The 12,226-nt window shown below is 40.4% G+C and overlaps 1 protein-coding gene across 3 annotated transcripts in view; it reads left to right on the top strand.

Annotated features, from left to right (window-relative positions):
• Positions 1 to 358: 358 nt before the first annotated feature.
• The window catches only part of galnt7 (UDP-N-acetyl-alpha-D-galactosamine: polypeptide N-acetylgalactosaminyltransferase 7), a 36,911-nt gene continuing 25,043 nt past the window's right edge, over positions 359 to 12,226 (top strand). For all 3 annotated transcript variants that reach the window (XM_079500216.1, XM_079500217.1, XM_079500218.1), the window contains exons 1-4: positions 359 to 592; positions 5,911 to 6,022; positions 8,418 to 8,650; positions 10,054 to 10,139. In XM_079500216.1, the coding sequence (XP_079356342.1) occupies positions 461 to 592; positions 5,911 to 6,022; positions 8,418 to 8,650; positions 10,054 to 10,139 (563 nt within the window). In that variant the 5' untranslated portion in view covers positions 359 to 460. The remainder of the gene's footprint in view (positions 593 to 5,910; positions 6,023 to 8,417; positions 8,651 to 10,053; positions 10,140 to 12,226) is intronic.

The following is a 12,226-nucleotide window of genomic DNA, read 5'->3' as shown; positions in this document are numbered from 1 at the left end:
ATAAAATAAAATAAAATAAAATAAAATAAAATAAAATAAAATAAAATAAAATAAAATAAAATAAAATAAAATAAAATAAAATAAAATAAAATAAAATAAAATAAAATAAAATAAAATAAAATAAAATAAAATAGATGCAAGGTCCAGTTCTTGCTGTATGGATCATAATACAATAAAATGTCAAGAAGCTATCCTCTTATTTTGAAGTACTGCAGTGGTAGTTACATCCACTCGCTGCCTGCCTGGTGTCCGGGGTCACTGATTGTGGGTGGGAACACTTCGAGGCGGTACACCCATCGACACTACTGTAACTGTAGTCGGCTTGCTACAGCCTAGGCAGCTTGTGTGTGTGCGCGTGTGTGTGTGTCTGGAGAGAGAGAGAGTGTGTGTGTGTATGTGTGTGTCAGATTAAACATAAAACACTCCGGATTTCTCCAGGACACACACATTATCAACCAGCATGAGGCTGAAAGTGGGCTTTGTTTTACGTAGTTTGACGGTGATCGCCACATTTCTGGGTCTGGTACTGCTGTGGAGCTCCCTGTCCCCCAAACCCGGCGATCAGGAGGACCCCTTGAATAAACACAAACAGGTGAGAGAGTGCTGGATATGGATCACCCATGTCACCTCCACCACCACACCGGGGCACATTCAAACCATGTACCATTCTTATTTATGTACCTGCATTGATCGATAAATCGTGTCGATAGATTGATCCCGCAGCAAATCGAAACTGTAAATCTGATCAGATCAGACGGTGTCTGCTAGCCTGTAGATGAGGTCAGCTCGTTGGTTGAAGTCACACTCCACCAACTGATTGTTGCCACAACATTACAGATTCACATTCGCGTGATAGATCACACTGTAGTTATTAAAATTATGATTAATTAGGCTGTTTAATTAGCTTCGCTGGCTAAACAGAAGCAGTGGTTGCCATGGCGAAACGATGGTTATTCATAGCCATTGGACGAGGAGATGACGTTTTTTCACCCTGTGAGAAATATATTTTATTATAAAATAGTTAACTTGATGTTATCATGTTGTTGTTGAGCAGCATTTTTAGACCGTGTACACCTCGATTCATTTCCAGGATCTATATCCGCATATGTCATCATCACAGCGCGTCAGCCGACATAGCTCAAGCAACCGCTGTTGCGTCGAAATCGGCAGCCTTATAGAATTATGTGACCCGTAGGTGTCGCTGTTTTAACATTTCCTCGGACGTTACTTTGCTAAAAAAAAAGGTTTGAGTGGAGGCAAAAGGCAGAAATACTAGTACCAAATAGAAGTAAATAGAAGTACCAAAAGTAGAATCTACTAATTTTACAGACTATCCAATTTCGGAAGTTTAAAACATTTATAAAAATAGCAGATGCAGATTTGCTATTTTCAAATTGTATATAGGGCTGAAGTCTAAGTTTTGTAATATTATTCAAAATCTACAAAGTAACTATAATAACTGACAACTGTAACCTCGCGCCACCAGACTTTCCACAACTAGTACCAGGCATAAACTAGTGGAATAAAGTATTCTACAATATTTGCCTCTGATATGTGGACTAGAAGAGGTATACAGTAAAATGTATTGGAAATTGGAAATACTCTAAAAGCTAAACCCATGCACTGTACTTTTATTTAAAAAGTACAGTGCATGGGTTTAGTTACTTAACACACACCACACCACTGTAGATGGCTCCAGCCCTACCCCTACGCTACCATTACAAATATGTTCTGCGATTGAATAATGAAGTGAAACGAAATACAAATTCAGTGGCTAACCCTAACCCAGAGTGTATGGCTCTTAATTTGCAAAAAAAAAAGTGCGACTGTCACATAAATCTACGGGTCACGGTTGTGGGTGTAACACACGGATGCCTCGAATTGCCACAGGGCTACTCTATGGGCTACAGCAAAACAAACATGGGTGTTTGCAATGTTTAACGTAGTGTTTACTTTACACAGTGAGTGCATATGCAATGCTTTGCTTTAGAGGTAAATCACACTGCATTTCCACAGGCTATGTTTTCTGTGTTGCCAGCTGTCAAATACTGAGTTGTTGTAGATTAGTTGAACTCAACCATTCAGTTACAATAATTACCCTATACGTTTTCTTTCTGGCCAAGTATGTACCATTTCTGAGAGAGTGTTGAAGGAGGGACCTATAGTACATTGTATAACATTGTGTTGTGGATTAAACCTTTTCTTATGTTCATAGATATAGCTTCCTAGACTTGTTTGACAGCACTGTCATCAGTGTTGTGTCTATTCATGTTTTTTGTTTGTTTGGCATTTAACCACCTAAACCGTCACTACTTTGTAAACTTGACCTTTGGCTCTGTACTTGCTCCTTTCCCCCTCTAGTCCCGCCTCATGGTGCTTCGTCTTTCTTTTTCTACCTGAAACATCATAAAACCTGCGCTTTATTCAAGAATACACGTGTGTCACCACCACATGGAATTGTAAAAGTGCAGGATTAGAAAAGTCTGGTAGAAAATAGTCAAAATATTATTTACCTCTTGTGTTTGGGGTAGTGCTTCTAGGGTTTCACATGGATCTCTTGACTTCATGTGAGTTGAATGCCAACGCCAGGAAATATGCATATTTGTTGTACAAACAGAGACGCACGGTTGGTGTCTTCAGAGGTTATCATTCTGGGAACCGGTTTAAAAACAGCGTATTCGGTCACCATTCTCTGTGTGGACGGGGCCACGCTTCACCAGAAATAGCCGATCTACAAGCTAAAAAGTGAGTTTGAAGATGACTGAGCTTGTAGATCTCCTATTTTCTTTGTTTGACACGGTGCTGAATTAAAAGTGTAATCGCAAGTGTTTGAGTGAAGGACCCCCAACGTTTGAATCAAATAAAAACTTTGGACTTTATTGTGTTTTATAAGGACATTTAAGACTATTTGAATAGCTCAAGAAAGAAGATCAACTAGAAAAAGTGCCCTTCTGGTGTGTGTGTGTGTGTGTGTGTGTGTGTGTGTGTGTGTGTGTGTGTGTGTGTGTGTGTGTGTGTGTGTGTGTGTGTGTGTGTGTGTGTGTGTGTGTGTGTGTGTGTGTGTGTGTGTGTGTGTGTGTGTGTGTGTGTGTGTGTGTGTGTGTGTGTGTGTGTGTGTGTGTGTGTGCAAAAAAAAAAAAAAAGGCAAAAGGCCAATTAATGGATACAAATAAATTATATCTATTTTGTAATACTGTATCTATAAATTCCTTCAATAACCCAGTTGGGAGATCAAATACCTTAAAAATGAGTGAAGTGCCCTTTAAATCTTGAATGACAGTCACTGTACCATAAAAAAATAGAAAGATACCTTAAAAACGAATTAGGAGACAGACGAAATAAAGTTCTGAGAGGAGGTTTAAGGTTTTAACTGTAATTTTTTGTAGGTAATAAAGTCAATTTACATAGAGAATGTGCTACATGGTTCAGATAATAATAATAATAGTACAATACATCACTATAATTTAGAGTATTCAATTGTTCCAATATGGATCCGAACTGAACCTTTCACAGTATCTTCCTGGCTTATACTGCAGATCACGTCAGTTGTTGATAAACGTTCATTGGCTCAATAGCTAGTTCATTTCCGCAATATCCCACGGTGGCGCTGGTTGTCGAGCGCTCATTGGACCAGCACATGGATGATGAGACTGGTATCGGGACATCTTCCTTGGTTCAGTCATTGATGGCCATAGACCGGGAAAGCACAGAGGCTGGCGTTGCTATGGCAACCTGAAGATAACTTTCCCTGCACTGTGAACTTTCGACAGAGAGAAACACTCCTATCTACTTTCTCACTAGGCATCAAGGTCAAATACATGTAGTCTCGAATCAAAATAGACCTTTCATTATGGCAAGTTTACTTGACTGGGGACAGACAACAAGATATAAGATATTAAATCTGAATGTGGCGTCAGGAAATCCATAATATAAATATGATAAAATAATATAAAGGATAAGATGAACCACCCTGTGTAAACAGGCAGTAGGCTATGAGTAAAATGATGATGAAAAGGACAGGATGACCAAATATGACCTATATGGAACACGGGCTGGGCCAAAGTTCTATCTGTGTTGAACAACAGAATATGATGGAGTGGCCAACTTGACATGACGTGTAAACAACATGTCAGAATTTATCTAACAGCCACCATGAGGCTGATTTGAAAACCGTCAAGTGGCATTTCTTCCTCAGCCTAGTGGGAATATGCATGCACAGTTTCACCGTAACCGGACGCTGCGTTGAGTAGTTGTGGAGATTTGTACAAAACGATTACAAAGCGGGCTACTCCTGAAAAGTTTAGAAGCCAATTGTAGGCAATGAAGGTGGATTATGAGAAATCAAACAAACCGATTTGCGTGAAATTTGGATAACATCTGAAGGAGTAATAATAGAAAATGTGTTTTACATATGTCGGCCTCCTGGTGGCGCTATAAAGAGCATATGTGAAAAATTCCAGGCAAAGGTTATCCACAAATCCGTGCAGTTGGAGGTAAAACACTTTTCGGCCAGTTATAGCGCCACCATGAGGCTGAGTTGAAAATGTTCATGTGGCATTTCTTCCTCTGCCTAGTGGGAATGTGCGTGCGCAATTTCACGGAAATCACACGATGTGTTCATGATTTGCAGCATTTCGTTTGAAACTGAGCACTCCTGCGAACTTTGGAAGCCAATATTAGCCAATCAGGATGGAGTCTGAGAAATCTGAAAGACCCATTTCGTTGAATGGCTCTAGAGAGGCTGTGTACCAATTTGCGTGATGTTTGGACAAAATCTGTAGGTGTACTGTCCAAAAACTTGTTTTGCACAAAGCGGCCTCCTGGTGGCGCTATAACAGGCCGTTCTGGAAAATTTGCGGCAGAGGTTCATCGTTGGCATCCAGGGAGTGTGTGTGCAAAATTTGGCATAGACCGGGTTAACGGTGCCGGAGATTAGCTGTTCACAGACAGACACACGGACGGACGGACACACGGACGGATGGACGGAGTGCAAAACATACTCTCTCCCCATGCCTTCGGCCTGGTGGAGACAATAAACAGTAATCAATAAACTATAGCCTATTATTAAAAAAATTGTCAGACATTGGCCAATATTGTGTATTAACCACTCTACAAACTCACAACGCAAGGAGTTGTGAGTTTAAAAAATAAAGGGAGGCTCTGCACACTCAAATCTGTGCACATTATTATTCTTATTATTGAAAACAGTGCTCTAGAGTCTAGAGCACTGTTTCCCAATCAGTGGATCGGGTCTAGACTCTAAATATCACTTACACCCCATTTAACTCTGCTCCATATTTGGTTACATTTGTACGATTTCAGAGTTAGAAATACCATACATGAATGAATTTACTCTGCGTACCATTGTGGATACTTACAAATCCGCCACGATCATAAGCTATACGTCCTGCTAGCTGCTGTTTGTGACATTTATGACAAGTTGTATGCATGCCACCGTGTCCGCTCTCATGTCCCATTGAAAAAAAACTAGAGGTGATCAGAAAATCTGCCGATTCTGCCTAAAATTGGTATCGGTGTCGACTATGCCAGACTATGCCATTCAGATACCATGGCATTTATCACATGATATGTTGTTTACAGTCACAATTAGTTTGTATTTTGGCCGCTTCAGTTGATGTTGCACCACTGTTTTATACTCTTACTGTGCCATTTACATAACTTACTAACTAGCTGCACCACATTTTAATTTATTTGTGTGTGTGTGTGTGTGTGTGTGTGTGTGTGTGTGTGTGTGTGTGTGTGTGTGTGTGTGTGTGTGTGTGTGTGTGTGTGTGTGTGTGTGTGTGTGTGAGTGTGAGTGTGTGATTTGGTATCGGATCGGTATGTCGGGAAGGAAAAAGTGGTATCGGTACACTATTATAATAACCCCCCCCCCCCCCATGCCTGCAGGGTGACAGTCTGCTGCCAGGGAGGGACCCTGTGGACCAGTTCAAGCCGGTGGTCCCCTGGCCCCATGTGGAAGGGGTGGAAGTGGACCTCAACTCCATCAGACTCAAACACGGTGAGAAGGCACACTCACACACACAAGGACATTAGATTGAAAACGTTGTATGTCCAAAACCATTCCTTTTTTAAATTATTTTTGAAAAACATTTAAAAAGCAAGATTTTGTGAGCTTGTAGATCAGCTAATTTCACCATGTTTGTGCCGCACAATCGTATGATGAAGTAGGGCATTCATTTACAAAAAACACAACAAAAACAACATGGCAATTAGAAATTTGGAGATACAAGGTTTCTGCCCGACAGCAATGATATTATTAATTATACTGTAAATGGCTTCATAGACTTGCTTGACAGCACTGTGAACTGTGTGATCTTTTCTATTAATAATATGTTGGATTCATGTTAATGTGTTTATTCAGACATTTCATAGTAAACCTGACCTTTGGATCTGTACTTGGTCTGCTCTTTTCCCCCTCTACATCAAATATCTTTGGAGCAAATAGCCAGTATACAAGCTCACAACACACGTTGTGAGCTTGTAGACTGGCTATTTTTGGTGAATGTTACCCCCAGAGTAGGGATGCTAGGGTTCAAGTGTTTCATGTAAGTACAAAAAAGTTACTATCACCAAGATTTGGTAGTAACACTGAGGACCCCCAGCCTAGGGGTCCGGGACCCCCTGTTGAAGAGAAGACCCATGTAGGCAATGGAAGTGTTGTGTTCACAAGTGTGTTCAGAATGTACACTTCAGGGTGTGACTCATTTGCTTGACAAACACCAATTAGTCCCACCCAGGATTTACAGTACCGTTACAGACGCCAGACGGCAACCTATACATGTTACACACACCCAGGCACGCACGCACGCACGCACTAAGGTAAATTTGTCAAACTTTGTCAAATAGCCCATTGAGAAGCTCACAACGTGTTGCATCCCAGCGCGCTCTGAGCTTGTAGATCGGTTACTTTTGAATAGCAAATTGTGCTTACGTGGTTAACATGACGTATTTGGGGTCATTTTAACATCTACTCAGGCTTTTGTGAGCAACCCAGACAGATTTAATTTTTGCTTGATTCAGTATTTAGATATTTGATATTCTTCCTACACAAACCAATGGGTTTGTAACTTAAAACTCACACAACCCAAGCACCAAAACCAAGGAATTTGTATACAGATGGAAGAAACGCCGCTGACGTCATGGATACACCATGACACTTTCATGGATGCTTTCATACATGAATACATGGAAGTGAATGGAGCCAGCTGGACCAGCTCGTGAACAAACATTTATTTATTTAACAGTTTGCAGAATTACAGTACATTTCAAGCACAAACTCAATACAAAGGCTGTTAACTGTGAGTGGACGACCCAATTAAGCATTACACTTGTTTCCAATAGGGTCCACAATGTTCAATTCATCAAGCCTCATGCCTGAGGGTCCAAGTTGCTCCTTTACACCTGACAGGGGGGCGTTTCCCTGGTTGGACGTAGCGCGTGGAAGGATAACTTGCTTTTCGATGTGCACTGTACTGTGCACATCGAAAAGCAAGTTATTAGAATCATTGTATGATTTTATTGAGGCTTCTAAACGGCGGCAGGCATGTCTCGGAGGTATCGCGAGATTTGGCTGTCAGACAGGAAACAGTGGACAGTCTCGTGATACTCGTGAAACATACTTTGTGTTCTTTAGATACCTCTAAAATTACACAGTGCACTGTACACTGTACACTGTACAGTACACTGTACAACACAGCAGACGATAATGTGCTATGTCTTCTTTTATTTTCCAGAAGCGATTACTTTACAAAGATTACAGTCATTCAGAAATAGTGTTTGTTCATGAGCTGGTCACTGGGCTCTCTATTGACTCCAATGCATAGCACCGAACTTCTGGGTGTGGTTGTTTGGAATTGCGTGATAGCGAAAATTAAATTGGTGGCTTTACCTTCTTTTTCATTTACCAAAACCAGGAAGAGGTTCTGCCGGTGTGGGGGCATCGTTGTGAAAGGAGCTTTCTCTTACCACCAATTATTCTGGTGAATGTCACTATAATGATTGTCTAATGTCTCATTATAGTATCGATGATCAATTTTTATTTTTCTAACTGTCTTGGAAAGGCTGACATACCTGCTCAGAAAACAAATAAATACAAATTATAATACTTTGCATGGGCACATATTTGAAGTTGCACTCGTCTCTTTCAAAACATTTCAAATAAAATAGCTAAAATAGCCGTCCTACAAGCTTGTAGATCAGCTATTTTCGCATTTTAGGCCTAAACCGGCTTACTGTATACTACATAGATTGTTTATTTTCGCGACTAGTGAGCTTGTAGCTAAAATTGCTCTTATTTCCGGGTAATATAGGGGTAATATTGTCATTGAACTCACTTATCAATGGATTCATGTTTCAATAATAATATATTTTCTGTGTCTGTCTTGTGTCTCCAGGAAAGGCAGAGCCTCCCCACCAGCCCGTCCAGAACGTGGCCCAGGAGCAGGTCATCGCCCAGCAGTATGTGACCTTCAAGCCCCACGCCAACCCCTACACCAACCCCACGCTGAAGCAAGGCATCCTGGGAAACTTTGAGCCCCAGGACCCTGAGCCTCCGGGGATCCCTGGGGGTCCGGGGGAGGGCGCCAAGCCCTTCATCCTCGGGCCCGAGTACAAAGATGCGGCCCAGGTAGGAGAGGCTGCGACTAAAGCACAATTAATTGATTGTTCTATATATTAATTCAATCTAGGAAAACTGGTTTTATGTCGTCGCTGTCGGGCAGAAACCTTGTATCTCCACATTTCAACATTCAATGTCACACAAAAATAGTGCAAATAGCAGACTATGTTATAACAAATATAGTAATAATTTAAAAAAAAAATGTTTTGGACATACAAGATTTCCACCTGACGGCAATGATAATTTGAAGAATAGTGTGTGAAAATAGACCTAGCAAAGCTTCTATTTTCAGAAAAAGAAAGAATACAAGAATTGTATTTGTTGCAGACAGTTTTAGGGTTTCTAGGTTTTTTCTGTCGAATATTATTTTAGATTAAATGGATAGAAGTTAATATTTGGTATATAGGGTATGCACGTGACATCATCATCAAACCCGGAAGTTATGCAGGAATGCCTACTGACACTGAGTGGCAAAAAACTGACAACCCATCCAAACAGAAAAGTCCTATCTGATTGCATTAAACAACATTAAACAATGTTAAACTCACTTTGCATGTTGCTTTGCCACTCGATTTGCCATTCACTTTAAGCATGCGCATACCCTCTATTTGGAAACAAGTTTTGGTATAACACTACTTTAATTATTGAATGTGTCATGTTGATTTGGCCAATCCAAATACAGTTTCTTTAGAATTGTTTCAGAGTAAAAGCTTCCCATCTATACTAATAATGAATAATGCATCCTATAGGCAGGAAGTGGTGTATGTTGTTTACGGTAACTTAACTTGACATGCATTTTGGAATAATGGTACAATGTTTGGTAAGGGTGGGGAAGCATAACGTTTTTGACCGCATAGGCCTATTTGTTTATTGAGTGGTTATTTTGGGACTTTATCATCTCTATCAGGTGGAAACATCATACAGTATGTCCAAAACTGTTACTTTTCAGGATTCAAATTATAATATAAATGTAGCAGATCTACAAGCTCAAAACCTGTCGCTTCATGCCGTGTTTCGAGCTTGGAGATCTGCTACCTTTGATGCTTTAGCACAACGCTGTAGTACGATCAAGTAGAGTGTTGATTTTTGAAAAAAGTTTAAATATGGAGATAACAGGTTTCTGCCTACCAGTAACGATACGTTTTATCCCATTAAAACTGGGAAAGCATCTGTGTCATTTTAGATTTTTGTGTTTGCTATTCAAAAATAGCTGATGTACGAGCTCACTGCAAGCTTGCACATCTGCTATGTTTGAACGTTTCTTTATTTTTTATTTTTATCATTAATGTGTGAGAACTACTGATTTAGAAGGCATTTATAGAATGTAATGGGTCTCAGGTCTTGATGGGTTATAACAGAGTAAGTGTATTAGTTGCAGTGTGGTAACTCTTATACCCCTGTGTGCCCATCAGGCCACCATCAAGGAGTTTGGCTTCAACATGGTGGCGAGCGACATGATCTCATTGGACAGGAGCATCAGTGACCTGCGACATGAGCAGTAAGTACTGCTTTGTGTTACAATCAACCTATATGACCTTCAGTGTTGGAAAAGTTACTCAACTTACCGGTAGCTGAATCATTGCCAGGTATTAACCTGGCAATCAACAAGTTTTCATTGGTTGAAATATATTTTCTAAAATTGATAGTACTATACAAAATGGTAAAACATTGCCCAAGAAATGGGCGTTGTGAGCTGTTTTCACAATATTTATCTGTGGAACCGAGTCAAACTAAACGTAATGCTTCAACTCCTACAATTCCAAGTGCTTGTCAGGGTGGGTGATTATTATTTTGTCGGGGGTCCCCATTTCAAATATGATTATTATAGGGTCCCTAGTTCAAAGATGATTATTTTGTGGGGTCCCTAGTTCAAAGATGATTATTTTGTGGGGTCCCTAGTTCAAAGATGATTATTTTGGGGGGTCCCCAGTTCAATGATGATTATTTTGGGGGGTCCCCAGTTCAAAGATGATTATTTTGGAAATATCATTATTTTCTGGGGGTCCACAATTCAAATATGTGACCCACCGTGAATGGGAGCCTGTCATTGGATTATTATTCATTTTCGTTTTTTCATAGCTTCAAATTGACACATTGTTTGTTCAGTTTGACCCACCAGTTTGAGAGATATGGCTTACCGGTATACAGTAATGTTTTGCAGAAAACAGCAAGTTGAGAAAAAACAGGCTTGAAAGGTTCACTTCTGTGGACTCTAACATTACACCTATATCTACAGTACATGTTTAAGCATTTATTTCATATTTACATGTCAATTTCAGCTCTGACATTTATCTCAGACATGCTCTAGTATGTGAAGAGTCTGCCTGTGCTATTACCTCATTTTGGATAAAATTCAGTTTTTCTCCTGTGGTGAAAAGCTGGAGGTTCCACGATGACAGGCTCTCAGTCAAATCTGGTCAGTGGTCACATATGATAATTTGAGGGGTCCCCAGTTCAAATCTGAAAAGTCTTAAAACTACTTTTATAAATTACTTTAAAACAAGTCGCATACCATGATGTGTAACACTCTGCTCTGTACATTCCATTCATTTCCACAGCTACTTCCTGGTTTGTACAGGCAGTCTTGGGGATTACTATCTTGTAGTAATTATTCGTGTAGTGAAATTACAGGCTGTGGAATTGGGAAGTTTCATGGCTGTTGGTAGGGCATTCCACATTTTGATGGCAGTATAGAATGCATGTTTTCCCTGTGTTAGTGCCAAATCTAGGGGGAACAAGGTCAGAGGAGCTCCCTCTTCTGTTTGGCCCATGGTCGTCTGACGTCTATAGAGTAGACCATTCGTTCTTAAAGTGGGGTCCTACTCTACATATCCTACTAGATCGTAGTTTGACAGGTACATGGGTCCTCTGAGTATCTTAAAGACCGGTCCAGACCCATTGCCAATTGCTGCACATCCTATGGTTTAAAATGTACAGATTATTTGTTGATATTATACTGTTTAAATAGATGATAGATTCTTAGTTTACCTATGATCCTAGATGCATTTGATATATTACCTTGTGTTGTCCTTTCTCAACATACTGTAAATCGCTCTGGATTAAGAGCGTCTGCAAAATGCCTAAATTGTAAATTGAGTCCTGATAGGGAAGTTTAGTAGCAGTCTTACCAGTTTGAAATGACCTCTTTTCCATTGTCTCATGAGCTCTTTGGAGCCAGCCTGCACACCCATGCCTGTGTCAAGTCACCGGGACATGCCATGATGAGGTCTCCATGCCAGAGGGCTAAACTTTTATTGCGTGGAATGTAGCTCTGCCGCCCACTACCATAATTTCAAATGACATTTTAAGTGTCATTTGAAATTCTACACATTTGATCTGCTATTTCAATAGCTAGAAACATGGTAGGCTTTATGAAGGTGTTTGAAAGGCAGAGGGTGGACTTTGTTGTTGTTCTCTCTCTCTCTCTCTTTTCCACATACACACACACACGCACACACGCACGCACGCACGCACGCACGCGCGAACACTCTTGTAATAAAGTCCTCCCACCTCACTGTCAGTCAGTTGAACTTGACAGCGGGTGTGGCCTGTACACACACACACACACACACACACACACACACA

Source organism: Electrona antarctica (assembly GCF_951216825.1).
Source record: "Electrona antarctica genome assembly, chromosome: 4".
Taxonomy (NCBI): Eukaryota; Metazoa; Chordata; class Actinopteri; order Myctophiformes; family Myctophidae; genus Electrona; species Electrona antarctica.
Note: the sequence above shows the minus strand (reverse complement) of the source record. Positions and strands in the feature narration are given on the sequence as shown.